This window comes from Athalia rosae, chromosome 4, assembly GCF_917208135.1.
Source record: "Athalia rosae chromosome 4, iyAthRosa1.1, whole genome shotgun sequence".
Lineage (NCBI taxonomy): Eukaryota > Metazoa > Arthropoda > Insecta > Hymenoptera > Athaliidae > Athalia > Athalia rosae.
The window spans coordinates 5564603-5581307 of NC_064029.1; the positions used below are offsets into that span (position 1 = coordinate 5564603).

Below are 16705 nucleotides of genomic sequence, written 5' to 3' on the forward strand. Positions count from 1 at the left end.
TCCGTCGTTGTTGGCGGGGCGCAGCTAACGTTCGTCGTTCAGTTGGGGCGCCGCATATGGGGGGCGGTTACTGTTCGTGGCGCCGTAATTTTTCATGAATCATTCCGATCGGCGTGTTCGGAGGGCTCCCGGAGAAGCGTTAAATTTCGCCTACGCTACTTCGTATCAAATCCAAAGTGACTTTAAGGGACCTTCGAAGGAGATTCTGATGGCACCAGTAGATCTCCAGGAAGCGAGGCCGTAGAAAGGATATGAAAAAAATGAACACTTCCCAAAGTAAACTAAAACTAATGGATCGAATGACTTTTAACTTGAAATTATCCAATTACATTTCTTCCCGGTAATAACATCAATCACGAAGTCTGAATGGGGTACAAATTTTTTTTCGTCAAACTACTCCCTGCAAGATTGAAAAAAAAAGTAAAAATAACCGTTTCCTAGATCTGCGTTAAATTTCAAATCACCTATGGGATTTCGCAAATGAAATTCCTTTTTTTATTCTTCGTGCGTTTTTGATGAGGCTGTCACCTGAAAAAATTTATACAACGGAAAAAAAAAAATAATAGGGAGGGGTAGAACCCGACGGAGTTGACGTAGAATGCCCTATGTATGATACGTTACATATATTCGACCCGATGTCCCGCAGGAGGGTGAAACCTCGTGTAACCTTTTGGAGTATAAAGGGCTATTCGGATACAACATTGATAGGTGTATGACACGTTTATTTAGTTTCAGCTCGAAACGCTCCCGTTAAAACAACGCCATCCGCGGCAGAGAGACAACGAAACCCGAGATCAGTCCGCGTAAAGTTCACAAACATGACGTCACTTTTATAATTCAATGCAGCCCACAACCGGTGGAGAAATTACTTGATTACAACGGCAGTGAGTTTTGACCGTGGGGTTAATTGTTAATTAGTCCGCAATCGCGGACCTGAACCTGCGGAATTATCTTTGCTTTGTTGTTATTGAAAAATCAAACGAAAAACTGCAACATCTGCAGAAAGAAAAAAGAACGAATCGCTCCGTATGTGACTGTAACCCGCAGCCGAGAGGTCTTCGAGATGAATTATTACATCGCTGGGTATATTTACTCAAAACTCTTGTTGACGTTGGACGCAAAAATGGAATCGAGAGCGTTCGTGATAATCTTATATATAGGTATATGTTGAGATATTCTGGGGGGGGGGGGGGACGGAATATTGAATTATGGCGGTTAGAATTTTAGAGAAAGTTGGAAGTACGTACGATGAAAAAAGGATAAAAAAGCAAACTAAAAAACAAAAATAAAAAAAAATCCCCGTCGTTTCGAGCGTGACCTCGTGCCGCGAGGGGACAGCTAAAAGGAACTACGCAGTCCGTCGGATAGCCGGGTGATCGAGGCCGATGAAAAAAGAAATTAAAAAAAACGTGAAGTAGGTGTCTATAAAAAGCTAGACGAAAAACAGCTGCACCTGGATATGATCTGGAACGTCTAGTATCGCCAGTGTGAAAAAGAAGACGTGGTTGGTCAGCGCGTTGGGTCATAGAAGATAGAGAATCGCGTTGTTTTATCGGAGTCATCAACCCCGCGCACGCGAAAACTAAACTTCTATTCTTTGTCAGGGAACGTAGCGTAAGTTGACGCTACGGTAGAGGTATTACATATATCGTTAGGTCTGGTATAACAGGAACGATGCCGTGTAATGTAAATTGTGCGTATTTTCAGTTGGTATATGAAGACGGGCAGCCCCTAAGATCGATGCCGCCCTTTATCGCGCTAGTTTTGTGCGTCGCAGCGAACGTCCTCGTCCGAAGCCAGGATACGTTCACCCACCGGCCTCACTCACAATCAGTGTCCGTGTGTTAAGGAGAGTCCTGTTGGCTGTGTAGTTCATGAATTCATGTGGGGGGATGAAGGAGAGGGAGCTAGAAGATAAGCGAGAGAGAAGGGAAAACCGGAGAACCGCGCTTACTTTGTTGGGTGGAGGAGACGCAGGAATTGTACGACCGACGCCAGGCACCATGGCGCCCGACGTTTCTCCGCCGTCGCCACCAACACCCCTACCAACATCGCATCGTCGCCACAGTTCGAGCCATTACCTTACTTATGAGCCAGTTCAAACTGCGGGGTAGATCGAACAGAATCAAAACAACCCATTCTTATGTTAAAACCACATTTACTGGACAGCCTACGTCCACCGACTTTCATTATTACCGATTGCACGTGCAACCGGATTTTCTTTTTCGTCGTTCTCAATCAAAGTTGCAATCAACTCGTCGCCTCGATCACGTCAAGCTCGACGCCAAATTCGGCGATGCCTCCTCGTAAACTGTTTGAAAAAGAAAAGAAAACCCTCGCCGATAATTCGATGCGCAGATCGAGGATGCAACTTGTTGATCGATGATGCACCAGCTAGCGCGTAGTAATCCTGATAGTTTTTTTTTCAAAACAGAATGTAAAATTTTCGTTCCTACTGTACCGTACCGAAAACTGATAGATCACTTTTTTCGGATCAGGTACCGGAGAACGTGTTACGGAATTCATCTCGCAGGCTATACCATAGCTCCCCGTAACAAAAAAGGAAGGAACCACCTAAATTCGTTACAGGCCTTGAAACTAATGGTAACAGTAGTACGTTTCTATTCCAGAAACCGGCCCATCGGCGTCCAAGGCTACAAGCTTTGAATTCCTTCGCATCATCCACGAGGACTTTTTACAAGGATAAAAAGATCATTGTCACGGCACAGCTCGTATGTTTCAAAACTCCAAGGATCTTTCTATGCGTGATCGTTTTTTAATATTCTATGAACTTCTACAGTGCCCGAAAACCGCAGTTTCGTATTAGCTGGAAGTAGAATGAAAGTAATAACATTGTATCAAGTACTAATGAGACTCCAAAAGTGCTGCAGGCTGTCATCGGGTTACATCCGACGTTCGCGTGCAATTTTTGTTGCGGCGAGGCTCCCCCATTCCTGGAGGACGTTAATGGTACACCGGTGTCCATTTATTGGACGTGCGTCGGTTCGTCCACTATCTCATTGGCTTTTTTTCGATGGACGACATCCGGAAACCTCGACAACGCGAACTCCCATTTACCGAATTGAACCGAACTGTGAGTCACGACAAACTGGAACGGAAATCAACGTTCGTATAATGTAAGGCCCTGCCGTATCTAGATAACTCGCGATAGGGATTCCCTCCTTAAAATATCTAGGCCTTCGATCCTGGGGGGGGGTGAACAACAGGCTCTTCTAAATTATACTCTTGTCTCCGGACTACAATAACGAAGAGTTCGAATGTATGGCAATAATTCTTTCGCAAACTGATCTCGAAACAAACAAGCGAAATAATAAAAATCAAAGGATTGCGAGGGTGAGCTGGTGACGGCGCTCCAGATAAAACTTCAGAAATTTGAACCTTCATTTCCGCCATGCCGAAAGATTGATGGGGACAAACAACGATTTAGAAAGCGAACGTTATACATACACGTAGCCCGAGCAAACTACGTACAACACAAAGGCACTCGGTGTGAAATTGTAATTATTTAGTTGTTGATTTACGCATAATTTATCTGCGACGGAACGGGTATAACGTGCAATTTGGAAAATTACTCGCTTCTTTATGGGTTTTTCTTCAATCAATTCAATTGATTGTAGACCCAAAGTAATCGAAAACAGTCTTTGCACGTATGTACGTAAATATTTTTTGCAAAACAACATTTGCAGATTGCTACACGTATTGCTTTTTTCATTCTTTTTCAATTTTTTTTCTCGTTGTTGCAGTTTGGAGATAGTAAATGTGGTGAAAAAATAAACGTTCGCGCTCGTTATCAAATCCGTTGGAACAATAAGGTGAAACTGGGAAAGCGCGTCGAAAAAAAAAAGGGCACAGCGGAAGTAATCGTGGTTTGCGAAATAGTTGGGCGCAAACTTCCTACTCGTATTATACCTCTGTATATCCGATCACATCGGATATATAATACCTATAGCTAGCTGTACATATGTACGGTTACAAAGCTGTATAAATTGTGCCGACAACCGCAGTGAACCTCATTTCCTAATCAAGTAATTATACTACTAGTAGTCGCAGGGAAATTCATAATAACTCAATTACACATCTGCAACAGCGGGAGCAGCGGTATCAGAGCAATGAGATTTTATAATGTCGCACGCCATAATTTTACTCGTCGTTAAAGTACGGACAGTATAATTTTTGGCCCCAGGAACACGAATGCATCGACTAAATCAAGCTACGAATGAGTCTCATCAAGATATCTCAAATTTTCTGCTCCGAAAAGTGGAAGATTGGTGAACGAGCCCTTGAGCATTTTTTAATCACAGCTTTCATCTCTGATGCCCAATGCATTTTTCGAAATTTACGAGTTCGACAAAAACGAAAATTTTGATGTTTCTTTTCTCGATGACAGCTCATTTTAGGGAAAACCTTGAGAGACGTCAGATGTTCAGCTCGAGAGAAACTTCCCATAGAAAAATGATTGCATTTTTATCGTCAACGAATTCGACGAGGTATGAATGAAAATTTTATGACCAGAATCATTCACGAAATTGCGAAATTTGATTACATCTTTTCTTTTGAAATAAAATCTGTGTGCACGATAATTTTTGGACTTGAAACTTTTTCGACGTCTTGAAGGGTTTCATAAATTATTCTCAGACCACTAATTAAATGAAGCCAAAAATCGAATTCCCAAGCTACGATTTATAACGATTTATTCGTTCTCAAGATATAGTGAAATGCGCTCGAGCGCTCTCTATCTCGTTCGTACTCCTACCGCCGCGCGGCGTAACGCCTCACGCCTTGTGATCTCCCCACGCTCAGCTTTCTCGCACCAAAATCCACATCTAAAAAACATTAGGCGAATGCACTCCGCGCGGACTTCGGTGGCATGCTTCGGCTCACCCTATCACAATGGAACTGATTTTGCGTTTGCAACGCCCCATTTTACCACGTGCGTCGGACATCTCGACCGTCGGCACGTGCCAGAATTTAAACAAAATTGATAGCTTTGTAATAGTTGATGAGGTGTGAAATCACAGTCATTATTTTTTTCTTGCTCCCATTGTGAGCAGGTGTCGGACGAGCTGTCAACACCTGACAAAGATCTTGTTCACACCTCGTAAATCACCCCTTTGATCCACCTAAGTGGCGGCATCCTTTTGCAGTGATTTTACCGCGAATTTCTATATAACCGTTTAAGGAAGTAAATATGTAAAAACTCGCTACATACTTGAATGGATCAGAGTACACTGAGGGAGTTCAATTCTGTCGTGTTTAGCCATACCAAAGCATAGGCTGTAGTTCAGAATCAGAGGCCCCAAATGCACGGGAAAAAAAAAAAATTCAATCAAATTTTTTTCTTTCATGCAGTGCATTGATAGACATTATGAAAGGAAGACCGACAATTTAATAATTAATTTTCAAGCTCAAGATAATTAACACAATTTTATTGTCCACCCAAAAACATAATGATTTGAATTATATCTTTGTATTAAAACGGTCAGACTATGGCTCACTCTTATTTTTCAGAACGAATACGTAAATCGAGATATCCCGATTGGTTCTGATCTTGACCAATTTTTATAGATGAATTAATTTGGCTCCCACATTCGGATTTCTGAGATCAAATCACACAGGAATACATCAAAAAATAATCTTCCTATTCTTGATTTTTGGGCCAAAGATGAAGTATTTTGAAAATTGATTGTAGGACACTTTTCCAACGTATTTAGACCTCGGGAATCCAAATCTGAAAGAAAAATTGACCTATCTCTAAAATTGACCGAGTTATCGCCAATTTTTCGCATTTTGGGGTAAAAAATAAAAAATTGATTTTTTATTCTATTTTAATGTAATCTGAGCTCGGGAATCCGGATCCGAAAGTAAAATTGATCTATCTACAAAAATGACCGAGTTATCCCCATTTTTTCGCATTTTTTGGCATAAATTTGTGGATATCTCGAAAGGAAAAAATCGTAGCTCAATTTGGACAACGGATTCGTGTTCCTGAGGTCAAAATACACAAGAAAAGTGCCATACGATCAATTTTAAAAAATAAAAATTTTTGGCCAAAATTTGAGATTTTTCCAAGGGGTACCCCTTACGATTTTTTCAAATTTTGGCCAAAAATTTTTATTTTTAAAAATTGACCGTATGGCATTTTTCTTATGTATTTTGACCTCAGAAACACGAATCCGTCGTCCAAATTAAGCTACGATTTTTTCCCTTCGAGATATCCTCAAATTTGTACCGAAAAATGCGAAAAAATGAGGATATCTCGATCATTTTTGCAGACAGATCAATTCTTTTTCCAGATTAGGATTCCTGAGCTCAAATTACATCAATATAGACTAAAAAATCAATTTTTTATTTTTGACCCCAAAAAGCTGAAAATTGGTGATAACTCGGTCAATTTTACAGACAGATCAATTTTTCTTTCAGATTTGGATTTCTGAGGTCAAAATACGTCAGAAAAGTGTAATACAATCAATTTTTAAACTACTTTACTTTTGGCTCAAAAATCGAATTTTTTTTTGGTTCTTCAAGAGTAATCTCACATATAATCAGCTCAGCAAACCAAATCTGAAAGCTAAAATCATCTACTGATGCAATCGATCGAGTAATCATCAATTATTCGCTGTTGGGAGCAGAAAAATTATAAGACATATCGATTGGTTTTAGTCGTAGACCCACTTTGATTCATCGCACTACGCATGGGTCGAAATATTCGAATTTCTCGGTCTACGAGGGGGCCCAAGCTTAGCTGGAGTCAGGCAGCCACGGGCGCGAGGTTTGTTGTTGTACGTCACCTCTGCTGAGCCCTGAAGGTGACGACTCACAACAAAGCGCTACGCTGCTGGCTACGCTGACTCCAGTTGTAAGCTCGGTTTCGCTGGTGAATTGAGAAATTCGAATATTTCGACGCATGCATGAATTGCGACGAATCAAAGTGGGTCTACGACTAAAACCAATCGATATATCTTAATTTTTCCGCTCGAAAAAGTGAAGAATTGGCGATGACTCGATCAATTTTCAAGATGGATCAATTTAACTTCCCAATTCGGTTTCCTGATATCAAAATCCATGAGATTACCATATAAAATGGAACATTTTTTTTTGGCCGAAAATCGACAAAATTCCAAGGGGTACCCCTCTGGATTTTTTTCGATATTTGGGAGAAAAATGAAGTATTTCTAAAATCGATCATATGGCGCTATTCTAACGTATTTTTTCAATTTCAAAAACGATAAATTATTGATAACTCATTTTGATAGATATAATAATTTAGCTTACGGATCCAGATTCCTGAGGTCAAAATACATGAAAATATTTCATAAAACTACTCTGAAAAAAATGTTGATTTTTCGGCCAAAACCCGAAGTTTTTTTCACTGTGGTGTAACAGAGAAAGAAATCGTCAACCCAGCAATTTCATTGAAATCATATTTTCCGAGACAAGATCATCTCAATACCAAACGGAATATTATATACGTATGTAAAAAATCTTCGGGAAGTACGGCGATAAAATGACGGAGAGAACTCACAATCAGTTGTAGTTTGGCAGAACACAACACAGAGAAATAAAATTAAGTATAATAAATTGATACTTTTATCAGAAATTATCCCTTGCCAATAATTCAGTCGAATGACTTCCTGCTCTAATACCAAAGGATTACGTCGTCGTGATCGTTGTCTTTTTGCCAAACGCATGAATCGGAAGCTCCTGGCAACCTTACAACGGCTGCACATGGAAGCCTCAAAACACCAGTTCTTAAATATCCCACGCTGGTTAGCGGCAGTTTTCTACTTCAAATGTTATAACCGCCTAAAAAACACCATGAATAACTATCGAGAAGACGAATGAATAAAAAAGTTGTTATACAGTTTTATTTTTTACGAAAGCTGGAAAAGGGTATTTTTATTTATATTTTCCCCCTTCTGCGAGGAAGCAAGGCGACCCGTTCATTTCTGTGCATGTAATATTATTCAACCCTCTATAATATATTTTTGTTTTAGGTAGTCCAAGTTTTTTTTACTTTCTATATTTTTTTTATTTCTCTGTTTTTTACAAGCCCCGCGCGACAGCTGAGTCGCCGTTTTGCGATAAAACAGGGAAACTGCCGTTATAGAAGAGGATTTTCCGCGAGAATCGCGCGGGGTCTGGGAAAAGGAAGGTTTGCTTTTGCCCGAAGGGGCGATGACGAGGGGTTGAAGAGTGAAGGATAGCGGCGACTGGTAGGCGCCGCTTGTCCGCGACCCAAATAATAACAGCCCCATCCCCATACACGTATACCATACCAAACGATTTCCCTCTCCGTATAACGCAGATTATATCTATATATTATGTATATAACTATTTATACATGTATTACACATATACGCGATTCATGAACACGCCGACGCGATGCACACACCACTTTATATGTCACGTAATAATATTTTAGGTATACGGATACGCACAGATACGAAACCCCGTTTCATTGTCCGCCATTTTCATGCATTCCGTAGTTTTTAGTGAAAATTTCAACCTGGTGAAATGAAAATTTTACCCCCATTTTTTTTGCAAACTCATTTTCACACTAGCAGCGAGTAATTTCTTTTCCTTAATAATCAACACCCAGAAAGACATGACAATAGAGGAGATTAATTGAAATTCAAAATTCCTAAATCAACGGCGAAAATAAAACGAGGACTACTCCGACCATTGAAAAGCCGGATAAACGGAATCAAAAAATGGTAGATCTACGAATACAGGGCGTGTCCGCCTATAGCGTGCTAACTTCGAAGTCATCGAACCTTCGGTGAAAAAACCGATTGAAAAGACCGTCCAACTAATCGAAAGTAAAAGAACGTGTCCTACACCTCTCACCTTTACATTTTTTATCTGCAAATTGAACTGCATGCAATTCAGTCAGCATGGCGAAAATTACGCGCCCTCTTGCCTTTTCGCCATACGGATAAAAGGTCGGATCTTGACGCGTGCGACCTTATACCCATGCCGAATCGGACACGCGATGCGTATCGTGCAGGGAAAACTTGAGGCGAAGAGACGTGGTATTTGTTCTCCAGTGAAATCTGGTGCGTGGAATACAATGGCATTTTCTACACACAAACAAAAGTACATAAAATCGGTATAAAGGTGCGTCGGATAACCGCACCCCAACAAAATGCAGGACGTATACGTAACATAAAAAGAATTTATTTCCCCCTCGTTTTCCGGCTTTATATTAATCAGACAAAATTTTCATGTACAGTAGGAACCATTTCTTTCATCCTTGAAACGTTAAAACACACAAAGATCGCTTGCAGGATTATGTAATATGAAAGGTGCGTGAGTGTACGCGTGCCACGGTTGCGTGAGCTCCTGCAGCCACGGTACACTGTGCCGTGCGTAGATGAAAAAGATAAAATAAAAAAAGAACAAGATAACAAAAAAAAAAAAAAAAGCATAAGAAAATGTATAGTATGCCGATAGTCGAAAGTAGGTGCGTCCTGTGGCCAACGAGGATCAATGCGTCTTTGTTGACGCACGGCGTAACCTAGCACCTTATGGTATATTCGAATGGGTGCTGCAGGTGTGCCTAACGCGGTTAAACTCGCTCGGTCGAATGGATGGATCATTGCGTAAATAGGGCGTTACTCATTGTCACTCAGATTCATTTACTTCATTATCCGTGTATACGTATTGTTTCCGTTTTTTTCCCACGTTCAACGCAGGGAGTTGATAATTTTAATTGTTTTTTTCATAAATGCGAATTTGCATGACGTAGGTCAACCAATTTTATAAACACGTTGGACGATTGACCAATCGCAGTTGGACTTTATAGCTGCGTGTGATTTAAAGAAACATCGAACAGAACGGAGAATAATCAATGCCATTTATCTTGTTCGGTGCGATGATGTTCTCCGATCGAACGTGGTGCGGGGGTTCGTGAAAAACATCTGTCATCTATTTCCGGAGATAATTTCTTGGAGAATTTCCGAGAGAGTTTCACGTAACGCGAAATTGTTGGAAGAGAAAAATTTGGAGGAAAATGAGAAGCGGAAGCGGAAAATGTTGAGCTTCTTTTTTAATCTAAATTGAAAGCTTTCGCAGACACGTATTGCGAGAACGACTTACGCCAAGTTTCCGAGTGGAAACGAGATGCAATCATCTCCACTTTATGTAAAACGGTCTCTTTAACATTGCCAAGTGAATTACTCGAAATTAACATTATATTCCGTCTGGCGATAACAAAAAATTATGTACGGAGAGACGAGTCGAGTCCCTCGAGTATACGAACTCGTTAATATTGAGACACCTCGCATCGTTTGACCGCTGAGAAAATTCGTGGGCTGCTTCAATTCAAGGACGGAAAAAATTTAGCGGGAATCCATCCAAGTAGAATTTGGACAACGATCGCGTTGACATTGGGCGAAAATACGGCCCGATTTGATCCGTTGCATAAATCTCCTCGGCATTCGCACGTCACCGAGTGACTGTCGCGTGTGTATTTCCCCGAATAGCATCCCCCTTCCAATTTTCTGCCGTCAAATCGTGTATAGTCTGCGTTCTCCGCGCATTCTCGCAGAACGATCGGCCGATTTTGTCCCGTAAAGTAAACTGCAACAGCGTTTGAAACCCCCTGAATTTATTTATTGTTCAAATATTCCAAGTTCTAATGGCCGCAGTTGGTAACGGTAATCCCGCGTTACCTACGCTTGAAAAACAAAGAAACTTACGCACGAGCTTGCGATGCGGTCGCGAACGATATGACCGCCCAATGGAAATATCATTCGCAGCTTTACTTACGCGCGAATGTCGACTTGCGACAATATCCCTGTGATAATCTCGAACAAGCTTTACGAAAAATATCCGGGGGGGTGGTATCGGCACACCGATCATCCTCGTCACTTCTGCACTGGAAACATTCGTGAGCCCTGCAAGCTTTTCAGGAATCGTTTGAAGAGGACAATTTTTCTTTCATATAAAAAATGAAAGCGCAATTTGTCAAATCTTCCTCCCGAAAGGGAGACCGACCGATGATAACAACCAAAAGTAAAATATATGCTTACAATCCTTGAGGATGAAAATTATAATCACGAATCCCCTCAAAGTGTCGAGCACAAGTTGCATTATATTCCTTGCAGGAAGTAATTCGGTTTCAATGTCAGCGATGAAAAAATTAACTCCTCCTCAAGGCCCGACAGAAAAAAAGAAGCGATGGTATATGCGAGCCAGATCTAGCAGCTCCGATCGTTGAATGGGATCATTGATTGAATTCATCGTTCAGTTGGAATGCTATTGAAACATCGCCCGAGCATCCGCGCGTCTCTTTGTAGAATCAAATCAATCGTGATGTAATCCGTTCGCAATTTTTCGTTAGCGATGAACTCCGCAAAAGCATGTCAGGGCCTGAAACAACTCGGGCTACAACGTTACATCGTTAATCAAATCAATTAGAGAAGCACACGTTGCAATGGTCATCCCGCAAGACGTAGTCGTTAGCATCCGTTGGCAGAGATTGCTAAGTATCGCACTCGGATGGCCACGATATCAACAATACATGGTCACTCGATTCGCCGACCGAGATATAGCATGCTAAACGTGAGACGAAAAAGCTCCCGTGCTTTCGGTTCGGCAAATTCTTGGATGTCAGTTTTAAACGAACACGGAAACGACCGCCTCCGTTAAGACGTCAAATTGGTCGCTTTAATTCTTGATACGAAATTGGCTGCGCTTTTTATGTATCCTTCGCAGAGGCTTGATAATCCGCATCACCGTAGGTGGTGAATTTTCATTAAAAAATACGATCCGGAAACGTCCGAGGACTTTGGTAAAAATGTAACGGAAGGATTTTCTGCTTTTGATAAAGAAAAAAAAAAGAACCAATGAGCTCTGCTCAGATTAAAAAAAAAAAAATTGTAACTGTGTAGGTAACAATTTATGAATAAAAAATGTTGGATCATGAAGGATTATCGACACCTTGGACGATCGGTATCGATTCGAGGGTGGATTATCATAGTCGCGGGCAAGTTCATTCCAATTCATGAATATATATATATATATGTATGGGCCAGTTGAATCGATGCGAGGACAAGTGCAGATGAGATATGTACAGCATATGTGATTTGAAATAATACATATAATAATATCGCGTGGGAGATGCAGGGGCAGGAGTAGAGAAGCGATATTAGGAGCAGGAGGTCAGTTAGCCTGGCTATTAATAATGTTTAAGCGTTTCTTTACTACGTCGACATGCGTTTCCGTGTAGATCGCGTGCGTATGTAGGTATATAGCGTACAATTCTATATCATACGTGGATGTACGTACGCGTACATTGCGGGGTATTGCCGGTGGCTGTACCGCAGGAAAAGAGACATTATCCACTTAGAGTGAACTCTGGAGTACCGAGCCGCCATTTTACAAATTACGTTCCATTTGATCGTAGAACATAGATAATATGTAAGCTCTATTTCCATCCGACGTATCTCTATTGTCACTTAAAGATCTCTTCGCTCGTACTCCGAGCTATGGGGTAGGTAGGTGACTAGGTTTGATATTTTGTTCGATTTTTACAACCCACCCGACTCTCCATAAGAAATTCGTTTACGTTTCGATACTCGGATAAGTGCGAGAGTGGATCTCACGCGACAAATGGTTTCTATTTTTACTCATTGGCTTGAGGATTTAAGCCTCCCGTTTGATCGTGTACACGTACGTGCGTGATGTCACGACCTCCGACAAATGGATCGAAACCATAATCTCATTGTCAGAGCCATACGGTCCCCGACAATCAGCGGTGGAAATTTTTTGGCCAATCTTGAGAGCGATCGAGAATTGGAGGCTTGGCGAGGACGCGATAATTCAGAGCTGGGCGAATTTTTTTTCTGAAACTAAAAGAGCTGAAAATGCCTTTTGACGTCAAGGGTCACAAACCGGTCTAGGGTGCGATCGCAATTTTTCAATTATTGACGAACGCCCTCCCCAAAACCTGGCAATCACGTCGGTCAGGTGAAATGCAGTCGTCTGATTCAATCGGAAAAATTACCTTTGGATCCTCCGCAGGACTGCCACACCGTCCTGGTTCTCGAATCCTTTGAGACGTGATAAAGTGGATGAAAATTTGGGAAAATTGATGTAATTTTAATCAGTGAAATTGAGTTGTAACTTACAATTAAGGGATCATCTTGTATTACGCTCGACTTTAGAACGATGGAGATTTCAGATGCGCGTGGGCGACTCAGAAATTACCGTATGAGTTGCGTAGGCTTTGATGGAAAAATAAAAAAAAAAAAAAAAACACACAAATGCAAATACAAATAAAATAAAATAAAATGAAAGCAATGGCTAGCGATTCGCATACACGCATACTTATGTAACGTTATACAACCTATCAATTCAAACGACAGCGAGCCGTTGAATCGCCTCGATATCTATACACATGAGATGCAAGGTCGATCGGTTCGTTGGAAAACGATAATTAATGAACGAAAAAAAAAAACAATTTAATCAGAAGATTACGTCGAACTCAGTTTCAGTCGTGTCTAGACTTCGAGTACCGTAGACGTATTTTTATAAAATAAATACAGTATTCAGTAAATATTCCACGTTTCAATATGAACGCGCTCTACTTCTATGACCCTTGTTTCGATCATTTTCGTTAAAGAGTTCAGGCTATTCAAGTGAGGTTAAAAAACTGGCTATTTCCATTAATTCTTCACGACGAATGTAACAACAGCGTAGACATCATGAATTCGAGGTATCTGATTTTCTGCGCATGATATAAAATCGTCTTTTCAAATTCGCTACACCTCGTCGTCATCGTCATCTTGTAGCGATGACGATAATAATAAAAATCATTAATATAATAATGATAATAATTGCCGAAGATATTCGTGACGATTTGGGGGACTTAAGTAGCGCGAAGTCGGGGTTGGTCGGTGGGCAGAAGTGAGGTTTACTTGGTAGGGTGGGTGGACACTGGTCAGCCGGGTGACTACCTCATAAAATAGTAGTACAACGCCAGACGCGGGCGTCAGCTAAGCGCATAAACTACACGGTGTGAATAACTTTCGATCGGTTCCCATATTTACCTATATAAAAAAAAGAGTTTCTTTATTAAAAAAAAAAAATACATATATATATATATATAAACGTATAACAAATAAAGTAAAACAATATAAATATAAATAATTACACAATCACAAAATGCGGACGCAAATGTTGTATTTGTTTATCAGTGTCTACGTTCTTGGCTACTGCGGTAAGTCCACGACTTGTTATTGGGTTGTATATAATATACGTACGTGTGTTGAATTGGGGGTGATTTTACTCTACACGTATGGTACACTGCAATCTCTACTACGAGGGAAAAACTATACCTTGAAGGGCTTCTCACCAGCTCCGACAGAAACGGAAATGTGGAGGGTGATCGCGTATTACGCGTAGGAAAAGAAAGAGAAGAAAATCAAATAAACAAATTAGCGAACAGGATCTACTTGATTTTTATTAGAAAAAAAAAAAAAAAAAAAACTATTCAAAGTGCGCAAAAATAACGATCAATTTTCGAATTACCAATCGATCGATTAAACGGGGTGCGTTTTTTTGATTCATTTATAACAAAACTTTTAACATTGAAAAGAGAAGATAAACTAAATTACAAATAAAACCTTTCCCTCTGATCCTTGGTTTCTTCTCTATAGCTCGGCTATATCCGATTCTGGTTTATCCGATGCTCTCTAATAAATCGAATTAACTATCGTCGCATGCGTAAGACTATTTATCAATTAGCTTAAGAATAAGCCTCGTTGCAACGGTTCGTTGAACCTATTGACCGAGTCAATAGTTGATTCCTAGTATAACAAAGTCGGTTGGCAAATTATTTTTCTTCTTTCAAAAATTATAATTTTTTTCCTCGTTTTTTCGAACGTTCGAATTTACTGCGTGTAAAAAAATGTCGTCGGTCAGCTGGAAGCTTCATTTTATGTGCGAACGACGAATCGGCGGGATGATGGAATTACAAAAGGATTTCAAGCCGAATTATATCAGGACGGCTTTGTAATCAGATACCAGCAATTAGCTGGCTTAGGCTAACGCGTTTCGTATTGAGTAATCTGTGTCTAACCGCCCATTCCATTACTGAGTAGCTAATCAGAGCGAATATAGGTACATATGTATAAAAAGATCCACGTATAGTCACAAGTTTGCGGCCCACCGGATACGAGTCGAACCGTTACGATCCGAAGCTTTTTACCGTAAGCCATAAACTTAAATTGCGTTACAAAAGAAATTAGAAGAAATCAACTCGTGATGCACACAAGCTTTTCAGGGATATCATCTTTAGCTCGATCGCTCGTTGAACTGACTTGAAGCCAATGTACTTCAATTACTACAATTGCCCCGTTCGCTGCTCGGGTGATCATAGAGAATATTTGCTATACGTCACGCGCGTCACGAGTAACAAAATAAAGTGACCGATACGACATAGACCAATCGATCTGGAGCCGTTGCAATTCGCTCTTCAATTAGACTAGGAATTGTCACTCGAATGCAACGTGACACGGTGATAGAGAGATGAAAATATAATTGGCGTTCGTCAATAATGGTAATTTTATTTCACATGTCAGGAGTGGACGCGCTACTCTGCTTCGAATGTAACAGTCACAACGACAGCCGTTGCGCCGAACCTTTACCACCGGATGTCTTGAAGAAGGACTGCGCCGAGCACGTCGAAGGTTCGAAGTACACGATGTGCCGTAAAATCACTCAAGTGATCGAGTTCAGCGTAAACGGACGTAAGTGACGTTAATTTTATTTTCTTAAAATTACCGAGTGGGTTTCGCGTCCATTCCGTTCCAAGGGAATAACACTGTCTCGTCATTTCATTCCTTCCGTTTCTCTTCGTGAATTTGTTCCATACAGTGCCAGCTGACACCCGAGTTATCAGGGGATGTGGTTGGGACGAATCGAATTACAAGGGCAGATGTTACCAGCGAAGTGGTTTCGGAGGTCGTCAAGAGGTCTGCTCCTGTACTGCCGATTATTGCAACGGGTCTCCGGTGTCGACGCCGAGTATTTTCTTATTGTCCGTTCTGCTCGCGGGCTCCCTAAATTTTTTGCGTAATTAGTCGGTTTGGATTGATTGGAAAATTTGAAATTTGATAAAAAAAAATAGCACCGGACAAAACTGAGGCCACAAGTGTCCTCCGGACTGACCATGTTTAGACAGTTTTTTTTTGTTTGATATAAACTTAGAAGAGGAAAAAAAAATTATGGAAAAAAAAACACAATAATTGAAACAGAAGAGGAAATTTCGGGTAACTACTGCTACTGCTGCTGCTGCTGTTGGACGTTCAACGCATCGAAGACGAAGTATCGAGTGAAAACTCACCCATCAGAATGTAATAATTCGACTTAAATGGCTGTGCCGTTTTGAGCGAGTCAAACGATCGAATCCATCGTAATTATGTAAAGTCAATCAGATTGGAATACAAGAAGCTGCCATCGGGATACAGGAGAGTCTGTTAAACGGAAACACTCATAGATTATTTTATCATAATTTGAGTTGTTCTGTTCTTATTTTTTTTTTTTGTTTCGTTTTCTGTCGACAACCATATTCATGTATGTAAGAATTAATATATTTCGTAAAATAATAATACATCTTATCTATGAACATTTTAAGATACGTGCATTGTCCGAGCACTTTTTTGAAAATGATGTATTT

The 16705-nt window shown here is 40.6% G+C and overlaps 1 protein-coding gene and 1 long non-coding RNA gene across 2 annotated transcripts; both read left to right on the forward strand.

The window, feature by feature from the left end:
* Positions 1 to 153: 153 nt before the first annotated feature.
* Positions 154 to 5733, forward strand: LOC125500763. Its single transcript, XR_007278224.1, has 3 exons — positions 154 to 1614; positions 1708 to 2110; positions 2631 to 5733. It is a non-coding gene; the product is annotated as an uncharacterized LOC125500763 (long non-coding RNA).
* An 8223-nt stretch (positions 5734 to 13956) lies between these two features.
* LOC105692640 lies at positions 13957 to 16666 on the forward strand. Its single transcript, XM_012411963.4, has 3 exons — positions 13957 to 14245; positions 15609 to 15776; positions 15904 to 16666. Exons 1-3 carry the CDS (start codon positions 14191 to 14193, stop codon positions 16107 to 16109), a joined length of 429 nt encoding a protein of 142 aa, XP_012267386.2. The 5' UTR covers positions 13957 to 14190; the 3' UTR covers positions 16110 to 16666.
* The last annotated feature ends 39 nt before the right edge of the window (positions 16667 to 16705 follow it).

Coding starts and splice junctions, on each gene's coding strand:
- LOC105692640 (XM_012411963.4), top strand. CDS start 14,191: ATGCGGACGCAAATGTTGTATTTGTTTATCAGTGTCTACGTTCTTGGC. Junction 14,246..15,608: donor CTACGTTCTTGGCTACTGCG/GTAAGTCCACGA, acceptor TTCACATGTCAG/GAGTGGACGCGCTACTCTGC. Junction 15,777..15,903: donor CGAGTTCAGCGTAAACGGAC/GTAAGTGACGTT, acceptor TGTTCCATACAG/TGCCAGCTGACACCCGAGTT.